This window comes from Anneissia japonica, unplaced genomic scaffold (genome assembly GCF_011630105.1).
Source record: "Anneissia japonica isolate Jap-2015-1 unplaced genomic scaffold, ASM1163010v1 scaffold287835_len3118868_cov185, whole genome shotgun sequence".
Taxonomy (NCBI): domain Eukaryota; kingdom Metazoa; phylum Echinodermata; class Crinoidea; order Comatulida; family Comatulidae; genus Anneissia; species Anneissia japonica.
Window position 1 is genome coordinate 1707494 of NW_022737223.1, and position 23766 is coordinate 1731259.

A 23766-nucleotide genomic window follows, 5' to 3' on the forward strand; every position below is an offset into this window, starting at 1 on the left:
CGTGCGTGTTGTTGTCGTGACAAGCCTCATTAAATATTAAAATAGGAAAATAAATTTAGTATTTTTGTAGACTAATCTAAAGTATCCCGACAGTGCAAAGGTGCATGTGCAAGTCTGGCTCAAATGCATTGCACTACACTCTCTAATAACTATCAATAGGAATAGTTTGGGGGAAAGGCGGAATGACGAAACGTAAACAATAAAAATGTCATTACGCAGAATTTACCCCGGAAGAGAAAAATATTCGAATTTATGACCCGGAAGATAATCATGTGTTCCACGTCAAAACTGGGTTTAGACAACGCGGCATAGAAAACGTGTGTAGCGAGCCTAGAGAGTGAGTGTTTGTGGCTCAGTTTTGTCTTTACAAAGGCAATGGAAACTTGAATCTTCTAGAAATAAGATAGTTGCGTTTTTTGTTAAAGTTACTCCGTTGTTTTTTAAGGAGCAATATTTCTTATTTTGCTAAGTAAGTATGTATCTCACTGTCTGCTCCTACTAAATTTTAGGCTACTACTAGGAATAGTAGCTAGGTCTAGAACAAGGCCTAGCTAGCCTATCACCGCACTGGGCCTAGGCCTAAACTTAGGAAGGGCCCAACAAGGCCTAGGCCTATATAATAACTAGCTGGGCATAGGCTAGGCTAGCCATGCTGGGGCTAGGCCTTAGGCCTACCCCTAAAGCCTAGGCTCATTCCTTTCAACTTAGGCCCTAGTAGTGGTTAGGCTAGCTAAAGTAGAAAGACTACTAGGTCCTAGGGGAAGCAGATCAACTCGGCCATATTATAAGTCAACTCGCCCATAAGTCAACCCCGGCCCAAGTCAACTCGGAACCAAGTCAACTCAGTCCCAACAAATCAACTTTGCTTGGTCCCATGTCAACTCGGTCCCAAGTCAACTCGGCCCCATGTCAACTTGGCCCCAAGTCAACTCGGCCCCAAAGTAGTCAACTCGACCCCAAGTTAACTCGGCCCAAAATTTACTGTATATTTACGAAATAATTACCAAAATAAATAATTAATAAACTAATTTTATATATCCTGAAAAAACGTCAACCGCCTACAGTATGTTATTATTTCTTGTCTCCATCCATCATATTTATGATTATGTTATTATTGTCATCATATCAATATCATTATTTAATAGTTATTATTATACCTTTTTATATTTTATAAATATTATTTAAATATTATTTGTATTAATGCAGTTTTTAATTATTGTAAGTGGATGTAAATAAAAAAGGCAACGATTTAAAACACTTTAATTTTGGCTTTGCATTCAAATCTCTTGTGGTAAATATTCAGTAAGTACAAAGTAAATTGGGGCCGATTTCTCCATTATATTATTGAGAGCTGTGCTGAGAGTTGAGTTCTCAACGGCCGATAATCACATACCTACTTTATCTAGTTGGTATTAAAAATTCCTCATGTTTTAAGATATCAGCTTAAAATGCAATTTAAATTATGATGGACTCAAAGTGAAACCTATCAGAATGTTTAATAATTGACTGATTCAGTGATTGTTGTTTAACTTGTTGTCCCACAAAGTCTTCTTAGCACTGCTATTTGACTCTTATAGATATTCAGTAAAACCACAAATTTTGAGTTTTGAGTCAAACCATAATTTTGTTGATATTTTACTTGTTGATTGTTTTTTTTTATTGCAATTCCTTTCTTGCTTGCATATTGGGATGATTTTTACTTTTAATACAGTCCCTGCTTTTGATTGTCATGTTAAATCTTTCTCTATGGTTATGTTCTTACACTAGTTACATAATATCAATAAATGGATCATAAACACTTCAGTCTTTGAATTTAATAATTAATAGTCCTGGTGGTTTTTGTGCTCTCTTCTTTGGAAACTTATGGTTGATTGTAGTCTAAATTCTGTTAAGTGTATTCCATTGTTGCGAAGTATAAAAAAAAATATTGAATATTAAAAGAATGACAGATTTTCTTACCTCTGCTTTAAAAGGAATTTTTTAAGGCACAACAGACTAATTTCTTATTTTCGTGTAAATTTTTCATTAATAGTAGATTAAAAAAAAAACATGCAATATTTTCTTTATATAAGGACATATTATTTTTAAGATAATGTTTGTTGTAAATGTACAGGGTATGTACTTAGTTAGAATTGTGTTTTTTTTAAATATGTGCTAAAATATTTATATTTATTTTTGTATTGGAATTGTTTTTTGCAATAAGGAAGAAAAATGATCATAATTGTATGCTATATTTTTATGGCAATTATTAGTTATCTGTATCTATCTTTATCTGTATATATCTTTATCTGTATACTTACTCGAGAATTTCTGCTCACATACAAATAATTGGTGTTGTTTATTATGCCTGTTTTGTACAGATAATTCTGTGAAAACGTTATCTGTATGTTGCAATAATCACCATATTGCTTTCTTTCCTCAATATTATATTCATCATTACTGTAGAGGTCAAAAAGCAATCTATTGAAAAGCAATTTATTACAAACAAACTTATCCAGTTTTGTTGAAAATACAGTGTACAATTCTTTCTACCACAGTGTTTTCTCCTTTTTTGAATGATTTCAAATTATTTTTTTTTTTTCACATATTTTTCAGCAGGAAAACTTAATCCAAAATGCCTGTGTCAGCTGATGAGCTTATTAGACTCCTGTCTGTTTTAGCAGAAGAGGAGAACCTCAGAGTGACAGTAAAGGAGACTATGAAAGCAGGAGTGATGGCAGGAACTGGAGCAACAATTGGCGGTCTGATGGGCGGACCTCTAGGGATCGCTGTTGGTAAGGAATGGATGAAATTATTTCATTTGTCATTGTAGTCTCATTGGCAGTTAAATCTTAATATCTACTGTACTTTTCAAGAAAATAAGAATTTCCATTGTTGTAAACCAGAGTGGGCCTGTAGCTGGGAAGTTTTCTTGCTTGCCTTCCAATCAATCAGCTTTTGATAACCTGTCTGGCATTCCGAAGTGATTGCCATTATCTTTCTTTTTTTTTCATTTTGAGTCTGTGTATTCATTCTTTTTGTCTGCAAAAAATGTAAACATCCTCTCTTCTTTCCTGATTGACTGAGATGTAGAGAATAAAGCAGGGCTCTTACTGCGCATGACAGTTGTCGGCCAATGCGATTCTACGCAGCGTGCAACATCACACCGCACGCACAACAGATCGTGTTTAATGACGATCCTTGCAGACTGCCACCGACAGTCAGCAGACGGTGTTGTGTCGTCTTATCGATCATGGGGAGCGGAGTTGGATTCGCCGTACAACAGTTGTACGGCGAATTGAGTGCCCAGCTTAAGTGTATTGAAATGTGCCTTGAGGCTCATTTCTTCAAATTCAAATTCAAATTTAAATTTATTGTCCAAAAAGGAAATTACATTGAGAAAAAGTCATTGCTCAAGAATTACACAATTACAGTATTTAAAAAAAAAAAACAAAAACAAAAACATCAATATAAAAATACAGAATTATAAAATTTATAAATACATGCAAATTAACACATTAGAAATATCAAATAAAATACATTATATACAATAAAATTTACATAGTAGAAAAATTAAGATGTTAAATTACATTATTATTAATTGATTGCACAAAGAACCCGAAAAAACTGTTAATAAAAATTGCAATATAAAAATATAATATAGTATAAAAATAACTTTTTTATACTATATAACATTTTTGGATGTAAACGCTATACTGTACGAATCTTTTATAATGTGCAGGCAACTGTATGATTAAACAGGAAATCTAGATGCAGCAAATGGAATTTGCTTGGTTTTCTTCAATTTTATTTTTTTTCTTAATTTATAGTTTGTTTCTTATTAAACTTACATCTAGTGTTTGCAACATCTTACTTGTTAACATGTTCAGTCATTAAATAAAGGACCTGTATTTACTGATGATTTCATGTTTGTATTTTGAATGTTGATGTTCTAATAATAATATATTAGTTAAGTTTACTAATTAGTTTGCACTAATGAGTATATGTTTGCAGTATGAGTATATGTTTGCAGTATGAATATATGCACAGGTCCTAAATATTTGTAAGGGCTACCGATCGATGGTGTATTATATATTTTATTAAAAATACATAATTGTTATTGCTGTACAGTATATAAAGGAAATATCCATAATTTCTATACTATACATTTACAACTCTGTATAAAGATATTGTACATGATCTTTTATTGGTTCTAATGTACAGTAATATTTATATATACTCTACATTGTAAGCATTTGCTGCCGACTGACCACAAATATAGGGGGACAAGTAGGGACTTCGACAGATGGTTGGTTCAGAGTGCCTTAGCCCCACTCTGAATATGTGGCTAAGACAAGCCAAACCAGTCACTCATTGCAATCCTGATTTTGAGATAATCGCCAAAACATGCTGGAATGTCAACATTTTTAATATCTATTTTATAACTAAACTATTAAACTATATATCTATATCATGCTATGCTGTTATTTCCCCCATTTTAAATGTTAAACATTTTTTAATGACTTGGTGATGGTTTCTGCCTGAGAAAGGCCTGAAATCATGAATTTTGAAGGCTGATTTCTCAAGTATTTTTTTTTAAACAGTTGTATCTTTTAACTCATATAACTTCATAACAAAATGTCTGATTTAAATGGTTCTTTTACCATTTTATAACTCTCATTGTACTGTTTAACCCTGTATTAATAACTAAAAATGGATTTTTGCGACGAGTGACCGGTTTGGCTTGCCTTTCCCACAGATATAAAATTTCTAAAATTTAAAAAGGTCAAAGTGGTTACCCCTCTCCCCTCTTGAATCAGACAGGCTCACCGAGTGGGGGAAGGGGGAAAGATCCCAGGGTCCAAGCCTACTAGTGGCCCATAGAATGTGCAGGTAGCATTTTTTTTTTCAAAAATAATAAATACTATCATGGGCCCTCAATAATGGCGTGGGTCCCTTAATAATAGGCCCCTCCAGATTGACAGGGCCCCCCCCCCCAAAAAAAAAAATTGTGGCGCCTTTGGCGCAATGTTTCTTGCACTTCGTGCTCGTAGCTGGGGGCCCACTTGAACCCTTGCCTTTGTTATAGTTTCCCCTATTGGCAGCCCTAGAACCAGCCCCTGATATCACAAGAGGTGCTATCCTCGGTTAGTTTAATCTTGACTTACCAGAACAACATCCCTACAGTACAACTAAAAGAAATGGGCTTATTTTCATAGCTAGCTATTTTAGTACGGTTTTCTATGGAGAGTTCACAATGCTTACATTTATTGTTTCCGAACAATGCCAACATTAAATAAATATGCTAGTTTTGCAGGTGAATGATTTTATATAGTTAAAACCGAAATCAGTGGACTATTTGCCGCCATCTTTAGTGCAGTATGAGGTAGAAGGACAAGTTTAATGTAGTGGAGTTGAAAAGCTCAGTGGTTGAGATGCTTGGCTTCTGATCCCAGGATCCTGGGTTCAATTTCTGTCGCAGCAGGAATTTTTCTCACGACTAGAGCCTCCACTCCCTAAGCCTCAATTAGTTTAAAAAGCATCATTCTCATCCTGAAGTGGTGAGTCTACAGTACTTGCTGTTGGATGTGAGGGAAATATTAAAAAATATTTTTAAAAAAAATGGTTCATATTTGTTACATTATAGTACAGTACATTGATTCTTTTACAGTGTATCTTGTAAAAATATAAAAACGTCCATCACTTTAGGCCCCTCCAGATTGACAGGGCCCCCCTCCCCCAAAAAAAATTGTTGCGCCTTTGGCGCAATGTTTCTTGCACTTCGTGCTCGTAGCTGGGGGCCCACTTGAACCCTTGCCTTTGTTATAGTTTCCCCTCTTGGCAGCCCTGGAACCAGCCCCTGATATCACAAGAGGTGCTATCCTCGGTTAGTTTAATCTTGCCCTACCAGAACAACATCCCTACAGTACAACTAAGAAATGGGCTTATTTTCATAGCTAGCTATTTTAGTACGGTTTTCTATGGAGAGTTCACAATGCTTACATTTATTGTTTCCGAACAATGACAACATTAAATAAATATGCTAGTTTTGCAGGTGAATGATTTTATATAGTTAAAACCGAAATCAGTGGACTATTTGCCGCCATCTTTAGTGCAGTATGAGGTAGAAGGACAAATTTAATGGAATGGAGTTGAAAAGCTCAGTGGTTGAGATGCTTGGCTTCTGATCCCAGGATCCTGGGTTCAATTTCTGTCGCAGCAGGAATTTTTCTCACGACTAGAACCTCCACTCCCTAAGCCTCAATTAGTTTAAAAAGCATGATTCTCATCCTGAAGTGGTGAGTGTACTTGCTGTTGGATGTGAGGAAAATATTAAAAAATTTTTTTTTTTTAAATGGTTCATATTGTTACATTATAGTACAGTACATTGATTCTTTTACAGTGTATCTTGCAAAAATATAAAAACGTCCATCACTTTAGGCCCCTCCAGATTGACAGGGCCCCCCCCCCCCAAAAAAAATTGTTGCGCCTTTGGCGCAATGTTTCTTGCACTTCGTGCTCGTAGCTGGGGGCCCACTTGAACCCTTGCCTTTGTTATAGTTTCCCCTCTTGGCAGCCCTGGAACCAGCCCCTGATATCACAAGAGGTGCTATCCTCGGTTAGTTTAATGGTTAAGTTGTAGCAAAAATTGAAATTCAAGTTATTCCAGTATTTTCATATACCTGATTATGTGATCTTTAAAATGAGGGGGTCATTCGTTGAAATTGGACATTTCTAGCCTAAGTTATTGGAAAGTGAATGTACAGTACTCTTAGAATCAAGATAAACATGATTTTGAGTAATTGCCTTTCAAAGTTATTTGTGCATACATTGTTTAATAGAATGAACTATCAAAATAACATTAAATAAACAATTTGTTGACCACTTCCAGAAGTAATACTTTGGTACATGATTAATAAGACCTTAAACTGTTGATCTATTGAAATTTGTGGATTTTTAAGCAATTTTTTGAGCTCCAATATTTTATAGATCATATACTCAGGACTGGCCTGTGCGACAACTTAACCATTTTGCCACAGCATGCCTCATATAAGGCCACTGTTATCAGCTGTGATGTGTATATCTATCATTAGGCCTAGTATTTACAAGAATAAATTATAATGAAAATTTACACCTTATACAATACATCTTTATTATGAAAGTGCTTTTTCTGTTGGGTTTTTTTTTATATCACAGACCTTATATCATACTGTACCTTTCTCGTGTGCAGTAAAGGCAATTCGCATATGACGACCCGCATATAAGACAACCCCAGGATTGTAAGACGATGTCAGTCGTATAAAACAACCCCGCTGTTTCACCGTGGGAATTCCTACTTTCCAAATAATACCATTTTATTTTCTTTTAAATTTTCATCAAAACCTTTCATTTTCCCGCAGTTTTAAGATTGTGTTCATTCATACTAAATTTTAGCTTCATTTCTGTTGTAAATTTGTGTGTTACGGATGATCCACACATACTGTAAGACAAACATAATTTAAAAAACAAAAAGTGTTGTGCAAATACAAGACAACACCATGTTTTTCGAAGGTAATTTGCTAATTGTCTTTTATGCGAGAATATACGGTATACTGTAAAGTCTGTGAATATATGAAGATGCAAGTCCTTGAGTTAAAGGCATTTCAAAGTTATTATATTATATAAATTATTAAAGTTTCATTCCAATGCATATATCTCATCATTTGCTCACACAGTAATTTTCGATGAGGTCAAATGTTCGCTTTCCATGTGTTTTACTTTTTATTGTTTTAGTCAGTGGAATTGTAGAGTAGTATTTGTAGTAGTAGAGTTGTGGGATAAAATTTGGTTGTTCTGTTAACTTTGTATGTTTTTTTTTCTGTCTGATGGCCGGTCGTATTGCTTTTCAGGTGGGACATGTGGTAGTTTGTTCGCTGCTTACATGACCAATGGAAAATTCAAATCGGTTCCGCAAATTTTACAAGAGATGAAGCCAGAGCAGAAACAGAAGCTATATGCACAGTACCAAATTATTCTGCAGGGTCTTGACTACAGTGATATATATGACCTTCAGAAACTGATCACTGGTGACTCTAAAGTTAAAGGGATGGTGTTGGAGGGATTGTCAAACTATTTGCAAAATGAATTAAACATGGCAATTGTGGGGAATGTGGGCTAGTTTGATTATAACTGATTATAAGCTGTATGTTGAGCTGTATAAACTAAAATTTACAGTTAATTTAGACTTGGCTTATTTTGTACGTTTCTATAATCAACTAAACCATAATTAGAGTTTTAAATTGAAGCCTATTGGTGGCAGTATGCTTTCTAAATAGTCTGAATATGTTTTTTTATTTATAGTGAAAAGATTGTACATTGTTTTGATGTGTCTTGAACTCGATAACTTAACCAAAAAAACAAGTTTTTTAACAATTCAGTGATTGCAATTGAATTTTTATGTAATGGTTTATATATTAATATTTTAGATTGTACCACAGACACCTTTTAAGCAAATATTACACATTGTGTGTTAAAAATATTGATAAGCAATTGTAATTTAGTTAGAAAAAACTCTACTCAAGTTGCTAAAATTCTTTTTAGGTACTGTACTGTATTGTAGCACTAATTCCAGTAGAAGGTTCTTGGAAAAGCCGCACTAAAGAGGTCGAGGTGCCACTACGCAAGTACTGTACATTAAGACAGTTTACTGTACCCTCTTCCTCGTAAAAAGTAAAGTAAACATAATACCATTGATAAATTATGTATAGAAAGCCTTGAAGAAAGTGAAAGTTAGAGTTAATTTCGTTATACCACTGAACAACCAACGAGTATTATTATTGTTTTTTTCTACTGGTAAATCTTCTTATCCACCTGGTTTTATCCTAACATAAACTTTCAGAGACAAGTTAAAGACAATTGTTTGTTGGTTAAATTGAACACATGAGAAATCATTGTAATTTAAATTGTAAACAAGTAAATATTTTTTTATATATTTTTTTTACATTTATAATTTTTATGCTTTTGTATATCAAAAGCGTTTAATTGTGTTCATTCCAGGCTCTTAATGAAAAAAAAACAACAAATTGTAGTCTAGATGTTGTCTAATTTTAGAAGTTCTTTGTACAGAATATCATTGTTTATACCGTAAAACCGTGCAAATAGAAGCCCCATGGGCTTAATCTTGAGAAGAAGCCCATCTCAAAAATAGCCCCCTCTTCAGTTTGCAATTTAAGTAATCTTGGAAAAGAAACTTATCTTGAAAAGAAATCAAGATAATATACAATAAGATAAAACTTGATTGTCACAACGATATAAGGTCAGCTATAAGATGGTTCCTTAAAATATACTCATATTAGAAAAATATAGAAATATAATTAAATACATACAAGTTGCACAACAAAAATTGCTAAATTTAAAAAACACAAGACGCTAAAAGTAATGAAAACTGTTATTCAAAACCTACAGTAATATGGCTTCTTTCGATATAGTACTTACATTCAGCTGAATGTTATCTTTGAATATTATGGTGTCAGTATTAATTTAATTTTTTTTTTTGTACTAGCATGGTAAAAAAATAATAATTTACAGAATTTCAAATTCCATAGTTGAAAAGTGTTATATAATAGCAATTTCAAAAGTTACAGCATTCAATTTAAAAAGAAGAGCCCCCTTTTTAGTTTGAAAAATAGTGTGGAAAAGAAGCCAAATTTGAAAAGAGGCCCATCTCTAGAAGAAGCCAATCCAAGTGTCCTAAAAAAATGAAGCCCAGGGCTGCTATTCAACTTCTTACTGTACTAGTACTGGTGCTGTAGTTGTACCAGATGTTTACACACAGCAAACATCAGTAACTATTGAATAGTTCAATTTTTAACTTTCAAATAGTATATATAATTATTTGATAAAACAGTATTACTCCAACACAAGGAAGAAGTATAAAAGATAGAGTATTATTATTTTATAATAGGGATAAAATTTTTGTTTAATGTTAAAGCAATAATTGTTGTACTGTAGCTGGACCTAGTCTTTCATTTGTTAGCTTGCTGTAATTGTTATGTGTTGAAAATAAAAAACAACCATTAAAGAAACGTCCACAGTAGAATTATATTACTGTAATTGTTTTATGGAAGCATGCAGGGGCGGATCTAAGGGTGGCCGGCCCGGCCCTGGCCCCCTCCTCCCTTTTTGAGAGGTAAAAAATAAGGGAAAAAAAAAAGAAAAAAAGAAAGAAAAGGAAAAAAAGATAGCCAGAACGCCTCAAATGTTATTTTCACGCATGCGCACGGACCCCCTAGGACAATGTTGTCTCGATCTGCCCAACTTTCGGGCTTCCCCCCCCCCCTGGACATCTCTGCATCGGCCCCTGGCATGTGATGTAGTGGTATAGGACTGGGGTTTCAATCAAAGGTCTGGGGAAAATTTGTGTCCTTAGGCAATGTACTGTACTATATCTCTCTCCACTAGTGAGGGGTAACAAATGCTGAGCCCCAATGGCAAGGTTCCTGGAACCTTTACCCCCATTCTGCTCGGGTGGCAGGGTGACTATGATCTTTCAGTTATCTACATTTCTAAAACGATTATATAGTAGACAACCAGTTTTATCACTTTTTCTTCATCCTAGTAGCCTCAACCAGGGGCAGATCCAGAATTTTTCAAATGGGTGGGGAGTGGTGGTGTACAACATATTCAGAATAGATAAGTGAGTAGCCCTAATTTCAATATATGCATTGAAATTTTAAAATTTAGTGGCAAAACATGGGGAAACGTGCCCCATGATCTCCCTACTGGATACGCTCCTGGCCTGAACAGCCCACACCATTTACTGCTGCTGATCTCCACCAAAGGAGTATTTTTTCAACACGACATGTCCAGTTCAAAGCAAATCTTTGATGTTTTGTCAACTCTGTGGTGATGATTGACGAGTGATTAGTGATGATGTTAACCAAAACATTTCATAAATAGTGATGATGATAATGATGTCTTTGTATTGACCAAACTATAAATTTTAGTTGAAGTGTGTTAAGTTTATAACCATAATTATTTGTTTATTACTGCAGGAAGCATGCTGGGAGCTGGTTATGCCAAGTGGAAAATTGGCGGAAAGACAAGATCAGTTTCAGAGGTGCTCACCGAACTAGATTCAGACAAACGCGCAGATGTACACAAATCCTTTCAAGATATTCTGGACCAGTATCCCGGCGAAGACTTCTCCAGCTTAATGCGCCAGCTATCTGAAGACGGAGAACTACGAGCTAAGCTTTCGGAAAGGACAAAAAAATATGTTACAGAGGATCTGAAGTTGACAATACAGGAGAGCCATAAACAACGAGGCAAAGCTGAGTAGTAATATAGAATGAAAATAATTGAGGAAATACGAAGCGGTACATTATATTTGAAAGGCTTTCCTATTTTTAAATATAATCAAACTATTTGCACGATTCTACAGAAAATAGAACAACAAAACAAAAAACAGCAAGAAATTAACGGTACAGTACACAGTGTTTTATTGCAAGTGGTGAAATAAAGCATACTTTCTATGTTCAGCAACAAATGTTGAGAAACAAGCAATGTTGATAAACAAATTCTGAGACACAAATGTTGAGCAGCAATGTGTAAAACAGAAGTTGAGTAGATAATATTGGGTAGTTAAGGTTGAGCAACAAATACTGAGTAACAAATATTCAGCAAAAGTTGATCAATGAATGCTAAACAAAAATTGCCAAGCAACAAATTCTGAGCAACAAAATGCCAAGTAACATGTTGAGTAACAAATAATAAGACATAATATGCTATTTTGATACACTAATGTTGAGCAACTTATTTTGTAGAATATGGTGTGTAAACAATAATTGCTGTAAAATATTTGGGCAGCAAATGTTGCAGGATGTGTTTAGTAACAAATGAGCATCTATAATTCAGTTTATATATGCCATCGCGTGGCAATACATGACCAAATATTTAACGGGAGTGTTTATGGATATTGTGCATGTTTGGTGGAATGATGTTAAGCAACACATATTGAGAATCAGATGTTGTAGAAACATTTGTTGTTGAGCCACAATATTGTACAAGATACAGTAAGCAGAGTGCACAAGCAAGTCAGTCTTTTCCTCCGTCTGCTTTCATCTTGTTGCACACTTGATTAGATCCAAACATTGAGAGGGTTACAAACATGCTTAGCAGTATCATAACACATCTTTTAATGTTTGTTTAGAATACTATGAAACATAATTTTTCAAAATGCATAATGATAATAATTATTATAAATGTTAATATTTCTTATGGTGCTTATTCAGTAGTATGTAGGGTTTGTCTGATTTGATGTACAGTATTGCTTTTATTTCTGTTTATCTTATATAACCAATTAACGTTGTTTGTTTGAATTGAATTAAGTATTCCTGTTATATAATATTTTTTTTCATTTTTAGAATTATGGATTTTATTAGAAAACACTCCTCTCATAAATCCCTGAATAAGACCAAAAACAATTGCAAAACCCTCTGTCCACACTATCAAATTTTATTTGACAAAAACCTCTTGTATGCCCATATATAGTCATGATGTGCCCATATATAGTCTTGATGTGCCTATATATGGTCATGATGTGCCCATATATAGTCATGATGTGCCTATATATGGTCATGATGTGATGTCATCATGACCATATTTGGGCATGTCACACATTTTTGTCAAATAAACGTTGATATAGTAGTCTGGACAGGACTTAAAGAAAGATAACTGTGATGCCAAAGTTGATGATAGTTATTTAGAAGACGATTGACCATAGTCAGAGTAATAACAGATAATAAAACTGATAGATAAGAGACGTAGATGAAAATATAGTTTGTATGAGATGTTGCCAATTGAGCCGATTCAAGGAATGTTTAAACAAGTAAAATTTGTTAATGAGGAGTTAAAAAGAAGACGGTGGATTTTTAAATAGAAGTCAATAAATAGAATCACGTTAATTTGATTAATCCCAGCAATATTCATTAATCATTATAGAATTAGCCCTTAGATAGAATCAACTTTTATAACAATAGAAATAGCACTTAATATTACAGTATGTAGAATCAACCTTAATATAAAAGAATTTCCGTTTAATCTTGATAAAATCCCCTCTTAATATTGATGGAATCCTCATCCAATATTGATAAAATCAGTGGGTGCAAGAAAGCTTGGATACTGTATACTGTAGACACCACCTTATCTTAGTAGAATCACAGCTTAATCTTTATAGAATCAGCCCTTTTTCTTAATAAAATCATCCCTTACTCTTAATAGAATCAGCCCTTAATCGTGATAGAAGATTAAGTAGAAGCACCTCTACTGCAATGTTGATAGAAACACCTATTCCCAGGTGTATCTTGCTAATGCTCGCCCTTTTGTGCCATTCTTGTGGCTTGCACGATCTGCCGTTGCAGGCAAAAGCTCCTACCGTCCTACCCGCATTTACAATACATTGTACTTTAAAAAGTTGTGCCTGTCTGTATTTGTATGTCAGTGGTGTTATGTAGTGGGTGTGCATTCCCCCAGTTCACCTGCCTCGACACATCCCCAATGTTGAAAGCAAAAAAATGACACTCAAATAGATAAAAAGGTAGCGGGCGCTCCCTCGCTTATTCATCGAGCCCCCAATCACCCTTCGTACCCGCACAGACCCTCCATTTCAAGACTCTTAGATGGGCCACAGCAGCATGCTACAGATTTCAGTGTAGCTTGAAGTTCTATGCACACATTAATAACAGTTTATTATTACAATATTATTATTACTACTTATGTTTCTTATTGTCAAGGCTGGGACTTGAATTAGGAACCACTTAACATTTTAGCCAAGTAAAGCATGAAACATGTAAAATGTTGAATACTGTATAATTTTTAATAGTTGCATATACAATATTCAACCCACAAAAATTTCTAGATGATTTGCTAGAATGAGCAATCTAGTGTAGAACAATACATTAAGATAAATACCTATACCTTACATAGTGGAAAGCAACCAGGTAAATTATGTTTAATAAAATGATATACTGGTCTGTAGATCCTCGAGAATAAACCCACACCCCCCTCCCCCCCTACTTTATGCCCAATGTTATGTACCAGAATTTCCTCAGGCAAAAGCCCAGGGTATGACTTTTACAAATAATATTCTCAGAAAAAACATCAAATATTGGCCTTGTATTAGGCATACAGTGCCGAAAATTTCCATTCCCACCCAAATATTGGCCCAATTCTGTGTTCAAGTGGTGGGCTTTAATATACCATAGGACCTACAGTAAATTTGAATCTGAATAGCTTGGTAGTTAAGATGCTTGTCTTCCAATCCCAGGGTCCTCTGGATTCATCGATCCATAATTAAAGCATAAATGAACTTGATAATTTTTTGAATTTTGTTTTTACTGAATGTTTTGAGGATTTATTTAGATAGTAGGGAGCTTTTGATTTGCGCGACTACGCGACTCTAGAACGGGTTCACTCATGCGTGTCCGTCCTACATTCTCTGCACAACGTAGATATGGTCATATTGCGTCCTAGAATTCACAGGAGAATGTGACGTTTTCGCATGCACAGATGAAATATTAGTCACGATTCTACCGATCGGAAGCTCCCTAGTATTACACAGACACCACAGTGACCCCTGTAGTAGTTGAAACAAACTTAACTTTCCTTCTAAACTCCGCCCCTTGGATATTGTTGCTATGGTCCCACATAACAATAGCGTAAATGTACGTAAACATGTGCATTTGTGGGACGGCTTATTCCTGCCCCTGTTCTGATTGGTTAGTGTTGATGTGACACACCGGGAAGTTCCATTTCTCAACCCCTCCCTCCTCAAACTCATTATCGGGTCACCATGATCATTAACACTTAATTTTGCAATAATAATTTAAATAAGCATACACTGCCCCCCCCCCCCAAACTCATTACCTTATCACCATAATCAATACCACTTTCTTTTGCAGTACAGTAATAGTTTAAATAAACATACCACTGTGTCCCCCCTCAAACTCATTATCTTATCACCATGATCAATACCACTTTCTTTTGCAGTAATAGTTTAAATAAACATATCACTGTCCCCCCTCAAACTCATTATTGTGTCACCATGATCATTACCACCTTCTTTTGCAGTAATAATTTAAATAAATATACCTCTGTTATTATCTTTTGCAGTAATAATGTAAATAAACATACCACTGTTGTTATTAATATATTCTTAACATATGAAAAGCTTGCTGGAAGCCATCATTCTTTGCCAGTAGGACAGCACTGTATACTTTTTAAAATTTATTTTTTATGAATATTTATGTATGCCATTAGATAAAATGCTTGCTTGTCCTACTGTAGGTCGATAGATTTTAATTTTACTTGACGTCTAGATGTCCTCGTTTTGTTTTGTTTTGTTTTAGATTTATGATTGTTTTTACATTTATACATGCTTTTTTGTCATTCCACACTGTAATACATTTATTTAATGGTCCTACAGTGCACCAGGTCATTTAAATATGTTAGTATAAAGTACATCCAGGTTTATTTAATATTAGGTGGTGCTTGTACATTTAAAACTTGCCCAAGTCAACTTTGCCTTCTCGAATAATTTCTAAGTTGATGTTCTTGTGTTTTCCATTAACGATATGTAATTCAAATTTTACCTAAGACAGACAGTTTTTCAATGCAATTTTGGATTCGACTTGGGCAAGTTCAACTGTATTTACAACACAAATGTAATGTCAGTGTTCTCCCTATTGAAACATTTTTACTGGTAAATTTTCCCTTTTTTTGTGGGGTTTGAAAAAGACCAGCCTAGACTACCTAGGCTTTATCTGTTTTTTTTTTAAACTGGTAAAATTGACGGCTTCAGGAGAACACTGAACGTACTATACGGTATTGCTACATAACCTTTCCAGGCATTCATACGGGAGACTTTACTATTTTCTGGTTTTAATGTTATTACTTCTTGCCAAGCCCTTACAATTTTTCATTTCACATGGGTGGGTAAATTAAGCAATGGAAAAAAAAAATGTTAACCATCTACTACCTACAGTACACCAGAGAAGGTGTTTTTGGTAAATTAATAGACAGAAATGTAGAAGATACAACATTGTAAAAACATGCTTTAAATTCATTTACTGTAATAATCTTTTCAGTTCACTTTTAAATATTATATATAATACATATAAAAAAAGCAATGCAATTTGTTTATTGCTATATTTCAGTCTAGTGGTTAAATGACTGTATTTCTGGTGGTATTTTTAACCATGTTAGTAAAAAACTTTATGTTTGCCCAACACAACAAAATTGCAAGAACCATGGGTGCATGGGTGTAGACTGGGGGAGATGGAGGTATTCTTAATTTGTGCCCCCCCCCCAGCCGAAACAGACTACGCCCAGTGCTAATTAAAACGATAACATAGTAGTTGTATACAGGATGGAGATGTTGAATTGTATTCTTGGACTGTATAATCAGTTGTATTCTCAAATGTTCTAATATAGTTAATTTGCGTGTTACAATCATGTAATTGATCCAAAATTATATTTCAAGAAAATGTGAATGTGTTTGTTTTCTTTGATTACACTTATGGTATTTTGTATCTTTATTATTTTTATTTATTACAGTGTCCATTATCATGTGCCCTAACATTTCACTAATGAAAAAATAGCAATAAAAGTAGCAATATATTAAGAATAGTATTATTTACTGTATATAGCACATTTCTTCTATGCCATTCACACCAAATTATAAGACCAAAGGCACTATGATTTAACAATAATATAAGGTGTGGTGGCAAACAGTGCTAAGTCTCAAAATGGTCAGCCATCTGCTTTGCCCCTGGCACAATCCCGGTCCCTACCTAGGCGGTGCGAACAAAGGAACAGGCTTCACATTTGCCCTGCCACAGGGGACTGGGTGCTCAGCAGAATCTGCGACTAGGATATTGGCAGAGCAGGCTACTCCGATATATAAAGAAAGACAAGACATGAGATTCTGATGTGATTATTATAAATTACCATAAAACCTGCAATAGAAGCCTAATAACCTTAATTTCGAATTTCGAGACGCACATCTCAAATTGAAGCCTCCTCTTTAGTTTGCAAATGTAGCCTTGAAAAGAAGCCCATCTTGAGATAGTACAGTACATACACTGTACATGAATTTTGAAGTAACAGAGTAAATTAAAAACATGCTTGGTTATTACAGTAGTGATTTAATGCTGGTTAATACATCAGGATACAGATTGGTGTTACAGTGGCCCTATTTATTGCTTTATAGTAATAATTTCCAAAATTTACAGCACTCCTTTTGAAAAGAAGTCCCCCCTCTTTGCCAAAGTAGCCTAAAAAAGAAGTCTACCCAAATTTTGCGAAAAAAAGAAACCCGGGGCTTCTATTCAAGGTTTAGGTTTAGGTAGACCTATCATAATTTACTACAGTGATACAGTGAAAAAAATAACATCTGGAATTCGTAAATTAGTATTGATAATTTTAATTGCAATATCCACCTTTGGAAAATATAAATTAAAAGGTTAAACAATTTTCGAACACTTTCTTTTTGGTGTTTATGATCAATCTCTTAGCATAATATTAAAAGCAGTGAAAATATTTACAATCTCATTTTATCAATACAATAGAAATAATATTCTAAACATTTTAATAACTACTAGATTGAAATCTATAAAAAAAAAAACAGTTAATGTATATTAAAGAAATGTAGCATACTGTAGTAGTATGGTAGCTATTGGGCGCTCAGAGACAACTAAATTCATAGTCGCTGAAATTGAATACAGGTCTCCCTCTAATTAAAGACCACTTTTATTTTTTTCTAATTATTGATCAAAGCTGCTAAAGTCTGAAAACCCTGGTCCTAAGATTGGTTTTTAATTGTAGGTAGACCTGTATTATAATACTGTATTAGTAATTTTCATATTTCTCTACTTTTGCCTGTGTAGATTTGTGTAACACCAGCATAACAACTTCACCTGAAAAGCCTACAGCTAATATCAGCCTCCTCTATATTCAAAATATTCAGATGAGAAATTATATTTTTAGTTAGGCCTTGTGTGTGTAGATATGTGTATACATAATTACACAGCCATCGGAGATATTAGTAGATACATTACATTTACAACTTGTTAAGTAAGCAAATTTGGTCAATGATAAAACCAAAGAACACCTGTAGAGACCGCAGATGCTATTAAATAATTTTTTAAATTAGGTAGAACCACACAAAGTATTGAGGCTTGCCATTCCAAAACCAGCGTACTGTCACTAAATGTTAAACTGAGTAATTAACATAAGAAAGTGGCAGTATTGTATACTTTAGTACAGAGAAGCTGTAATAATTTTACTCATAACTTTGGCAATAGTAAATCAATTCCAGTTACCCATCATTTTTTAGCTTATTATGTGGACAGTGGTGGCACTACTGGGTGGGGAGGGGGTTAGGGAAAGCTAGAGCCCCACTGTCAGGGAGAAAAACCACAATTCGACAATTCGTTGGGGGGGGGGGGGAATAATTATATGTAATTTCTACATATTAAAATAGATTAAATAAGCATTTCAAAACATTAAATTGCCAAATTGTTTTTTTTTTTGGGGGGGGGGCATTGCCCCCTGGACCACTTTACATATTTTGAGCGAAGCCCCACCATGTCCACTTTGTTCTCGACGGGGACATCAGCCCCCCCCTCCCCATTGGGAAAATCCTGGCGCCACCCCTGTATGTGGAGAATATGGATATATCAAGAAGTTAATTTTCATGTTTTTGTCACTGATGCTAATTTAGGCATGGCAAGCCCCATTTGAAAAAGTTAGTATATAAATATATTTTTCTTTTATTTTCACTTTTCTAGATCTAGGCACCTACTAGTAAGTGTTGAACCTTTGAAATACAACAAGGGGGTGAAACCCTTCCATAGCAACATCAACAATACCCTTATAAAATATTGAATTTGAATCCTATACCATTGGTAATACAACCTTGAAGAATCTAAAGAAACATTAATTAAAGCATTGAATTGCCTTTTGAAAATTACTATTCTAAATAAATTATCCAATGAGATGGATATCAAAACAATTAATTTTAGCTTATTAAGTACAAAAATCCTTAAATTGATTACCAGTCAAAGAATATAGTTTAAATATTATTTATATATCTCTTAATTGGCAAGAAAACAATTTGTTCTAGTCCTAATTTTCAATTTGAAGCTAATAAATAAGTAACTACAAAGTCATCAATATTATATATTGAATTCTATTTATAGAGCTTGATACTAGGCACAATTACTGTTAATGTAAAAGAAGACTTTCTCATTTTATCATAATTTGTTTCTGTTGTCATTGTTTCCATTCTTGCAATTTTAACATGAAGTCTGATAGTTCACCAATAATAAATATTTTATTTGTGACTGTATATATCTTTTGAACTTTTTAGTTCTTAAATAAGAATAAAATAATTTAATTAACAATGAAACAAACAAATATACTAATATATACCATTATTGTAAGAAGCAAATTGTAAAGTTCAATAAACAATTAATCAAATATTAGAATCCCTATTAACAATTAAAAAAACAAAATTCAATCTTGAGGTGCATAATCTAAATGTTAGGAAATATAAAAAATTCAATTCATGGAATTAAAGATGCAAGTAGCAGTCATTCCTAGTGTAGATTGAGCAGTTCCTCTAAAGCCCTCCTTCTTAAACTATGGGCCATCAAAATATTTCTGAGGGTCGTGACACTGCTTCTGACTTAAAATTAGGTAGGAACATCTGCCATGGCTATCAAATTATATTGGCATAGATTTCTAAAAAAAAAATAAGCAAAAGTCAGCATGATTTTATTGAGCTTGTGGCAAATTTTGTAGGCCTAAGCAGGGGTGGAGCCAGGGGGAAGGCCCCCATCGGACAGTGCTGCTACCCCTGGGCCTAAGTAATCAAAACATAGCATGGCAAGCAATGTGGTGACTATATATGTTTTGGGTCGTGAAAGAGTAGGGAGTCTGAGAGTAGGTCGCCACCCCAAAAAGTTTGAGAAGCAGGGCTCTATAATAATAATAATAATAGTGTAGTTTTATATAGCACACATAGCCATCTAATGTAAGATGCTCAGGGTGCTTGATATGTGGACTAGGAAATCGATCAACTATAAGTATAATGCGAGTGATGCTCTTTGTAATCTCAGTGGCACTGCATAAGAGTGTAATGGCAAGTGATAATGAATTTGGAGTGTCACTCTTTTATAGTGTAGTGCAGAATGAGCACTCTTATCACAGTGACACATATAATATACTATAGTATAATGCATAGTGTAATGCGAGTGACACTTTTTCATAGGGTAGTGTACACCCGGGGAGGTCACTTGCATACCAACCAAACAGGGGGTGCCGCAGCCACTTGCGCTACCTATTTTACTGAAAATTCTTATGGACTTTAACTAATCGCACTGTGCTCTAAAAGACAACAGGAAAAAGGCCACTCAATAGTGCCAGAGAGATCACAATATTTACTGGTTCCTGATGGCAAAAAGTGTTCCGTCCGGTCGTGATCTCGTGGCTGTACCAAAGGTAGGTTTAGCAATTGGCTTAGCATCTAGTCTAGCTTGACATTCCCGCTAACATTGTGCGGAAAATCGTGGCACTTTGACACAGAATAAGCCAGGGACTTTCTACCAATTTCACTTCGGCTATTTCCCATACTTGTGCTACAAAGTCCTCGCAAGTATACCCTATAAATGCTGCAACTCCCTCCATATTTCCCACACTTGCGCTAACAAGTCCTCGAAAATATACCTAGTAAATGCGGCACCTCCCTGTACAGAAAAATTTAAGAGTGAGCCCCACAGGTTGTACAGTGTAGCACACTCTCAGTTACCTCAGCAGTGACACTCCATAATATTGTCAGTTCAGTCCGAGTGACACTTTTTCATAGTACAAAAAGACTGACACTTAAGCGAGTGGTACTCCTTATTGTAAAACTCCTTATTGTAAAGTAATTGGTAATCCTACTCCCTTGCATTGTAAAGCGATGGTCAGCGCTTCCTTTTTTCGACTACTCTGAGTCAATTGCGGCATTTAATCTTACGTACGGTCTGGATTTGGAATGGAAAGGTTTGGAGTGGCACCGACATGCACACTGGAAACATAACAGAAACATATTGCATAGAATACTTAGTGCTGCCACACTGCTCATAATCACAAAGCCAATGTATAAGTTTTCATCTTGGTCGGTGTGTACCGCAGGTTCTTCTGGCTTCTTAACCATTTCCTTCGATAAACATGTTGCAGCTGCAGGAAAAGAAAAAGTTTTGTTTACCAAGAATATCTTGAATAGATTATCACAATTTTATTTTATTTAGAAAGTCTGTAATCCATTATTGTAAGATAAATGTAAACAGTGAAATATCCAAGGGGTGCGCGGGAGGGGGTACACCCCCAAAAAAGCTTGTTCTCCCAGTCGCCTTCCTCATTGAAAATTTTCGAAGCAAATACATCATGCTCAGGTAGTAAAAAATCACCTTTATCACCTTTTTTGTGACCGACTGTCCCCCACCTAATCATCAATCCCCCACTTCATCATTGTGCCCCCTTCCCAATTTTGAGACTCCTAGATGCCTCTCTCACAAATTAATATAATTAACATTAGGCTCACATTACAGTACCCTACATTAGAATTCTAACCTATCTACCCTCTCTCCACCTCATGAGATCACCGAGTAATATATAGAGATTTTACTCACTTTGGAGAAGGTAGGTGTTGTCATCAGTGCTGTTATTTGAGTTGTCGCAGTTGCCCGTCACATGATGGCAGAAGCAAGACTGTCCGGGACAGTAGCACGCCTCTTGACAATTGTGGCCATAGAATCCAACTGGGCAAACTATAATTAGGGGTGTATGGAAAATAATGTTCAAAATCCATAATGTAAATTTACAGTAGGTCTTTGTAGATCTCACGTTTTGATTGGGCTCATGGAGACTTGTGGTTTATGTCATACAGGATCCATCTGTCGGAAAACACTCTACACTCCATTGGAGCCAATTCTTTAGTCAGAGAACACTGCTTTAAAGCAGCATTTTTACAGTCTCAACATGCCATTACACGTCATTTAGAGGTACCTATTCTTAAAATTTACACCAAGCATGGTGGGGCTTTGGTGAATGTGGACCCCTGTTGGGGAACAAGGACACTTAATTACTATCTTGTATGCATTTTTATTTATTATCTGTACGTTTATGGATTAAGTTTAGTTAAGGCTGGGAGGCCAATTATTATCCACTAGCCATAATGACTATGTAGCTATCTGGCATCCCCAGCTAGCCTACTGTTTACAAAAGTTTCATAAAATAAAAATAAAATAAAACCCTCGTCTTGGGATTTTTGGCACCACCACTGTATGACCTTTGCCCTCATCTTTGTTTTATTTTTACCTTCAAGGGAACAAGGACACTTAATTACTATCTTGTATGCATTTTTATTTATTATCTGTGCGTTTATGGATTAAGTTTAGTTAAGGCTGGGAGGCCAATTATTATCCACTAGCCATAATGACTATGTAGCTATCTGGCATCCCCAGCTAGCCTACTGTTTACAAAAGTTTCATAAAATAAAAATAAAATAAAACCCTCGTCTTGGGATTTTTGGCACCACCACTGTATGACCTTTGCCCTCATCTTTGTTTTATTTTTACCTTCATCACAGAAAACACCACGATAGCCTGGAAGACAGTGGCACTCCCCTGTTGTCACCTCACAAGCAGCACCATTACGACATTCACAAATGCCCTCACAACTGGTCCCATAACGACCCATGGCACACTGGGATATACAGAATGGAGGCTCCCAGCCAGCCTCACAAACACAGCCACCTGAAATCAATTATAAAAGAAATTATTAATGGAAAATTTTATGTATACTGTAATATTCATGTAAAAAAATATATTATATATTATTTTATTCTCCCAGATCTGCCCCTAGGGTAAGTGTGTTGGGGGTGGAGGATGTATGTACTGTATGTATATGCAATTTGTATCCTGGGCATGATACGTATACTTCAATCCACCTTATAATAATAATATATCCCAGAATAAGAAAATTAGTTCATACCGAATTAAATATTATTATCGATTTGTGTACAATGCAGTACACTGAATTAAACTGTTTGCAGTTTAAGTCAGTGGGAAAAAACAACCCCCCCACCCCCTTTCCATTAGGGAAAAAGCCAGTCATTTCGTCATGGAGTACTGCATTTTTAAGCCCTGTACCGACTAACAAAATTTTAATTGACAAAAACATTCGACATCATGTCATGACCATATATAGGTACACCATGATCATATATAGGCACATCATGACTATATATGGGCATACTACAAAGAAAATTTTATAATGTATACAGCTGGAGCTTAACAGTCTATAATATAAATTCTTTTAAAAGTCCTCTTACCACTGGTACATTGTCCATGGTTGCTGCAGTTATTCTTGCCGCAATAAAGCTGATCACATCCAGCACCTTTCCAGTTCTCATGACAACGGCATGATCCAAGCACACAATCACCATGGTTACTGCAATTTGTTGGCTTGCATTCTGGCTCGTGAGCACAGACAATTGATGAAACCTGACGACCACACTGATATCGTGGACTGGAACTGTAAAATGAAATTTTGTTATAGCATTATTTGATTGATTATTATTATTATTATTATTCAAAAATGAAAATGGTTATGACAGTAATGATAACTAGACTTAAAGCCCCATTCCCGGCAAAATTTCAATTTTTAATAAAAATCTAATTTTTGTATAATGTTATAAAGATT

General features: G+C 34.9%; 2 protein-coding genes across 5 annotated transcripts in view; one reads left to right on the forward strand and one right to left on the reverse strand.

Moving 5' to 3' along the window:
• The first annotated feature begins 88 nt into the window (after positions 1-88).
• On the forward strand, positions 89-16508 carry LOC117117160 (protein C19orf12 homolog). Of its 4 annotated transcripts, none has more exons than XM_033261374.1 (3): positions 89-469; positions 2596-2774; positions 7869-10039. In XM_033261374.1, exons 2-3 carry the CDS (start codon positions 2615-2617, stop codon positions 8135-8137), a joined length of 429 nt encoding a protein of 142 aa, XP_033117265.1. In that variant the 5' UTR covers positions 89-469; positions 2596-2614; the 3' UTR covers positions 8138-10039. The 4 variants fall into 4 exon arrangements, with proteins under 4 accessions (XP_033117265.1, XP_033117263.1, XP_033117264.1 ...); XM_033261372.1 differs by lacking the exon at positions 7869-10039 and adding an exon at positions 11013-16508 and having other exon boundaries at positions 105-469; positions 2599-2774; XM_033261373.1 differs by lacking the exon at positions 7869-10039 and adding an exon at positions 11013-16508 and having other exon boundaries at positions 105-337.
• Positions 16509-17424: 916 nt separating this feature from the next.
• The window catches only part of LOC117117143 (N-acetylglucosamine-1-phosphodiester alpha-N-acetylglucosaminidase-like), a 12128-nt gene continuing 5786 nt past the window's right edge, over positions 17425-23766 (reverse strand). The window contains exons 6-9 of the mRNA XM_033261353.1: positions 23396-23598; positions 22641-22817; positions 21693-21830; positions 17425-21240 (exon numbers count right to left, since the gene is read on the reverse strand). Of these exons, the coding sequence (XP_033117244.1) occupies positions 21005-21240; positions 21693-21830; positions 22641-22817; positions 23396-23598 (754 nt within the window). The 3' untranslated portion in view covers positions 17425-21004. The remainder of the gene's footprint in view (positions 21241-21692; positions 21831-22640; positions 22818-23395; positions 23599-23766) is intronic.

Bases quoted from the DNA above. Each gene is read 5' to 3' on its own strand.
- LOC117117160 (XM_033261372.1), top strand. From the start codon at position 2,615: ATGCCTGTGTCAGCTGATGAGCTTATTAGACTCCTGTCTGTTTTAGCA. The intron at 2,775-11,012 runs GTAAGGAATGGA...TTATTACTGCAG, and splicing joins ACCTCTAGGGATCGCTGTTG to GAAGCATGCTGGGAGCTGGT.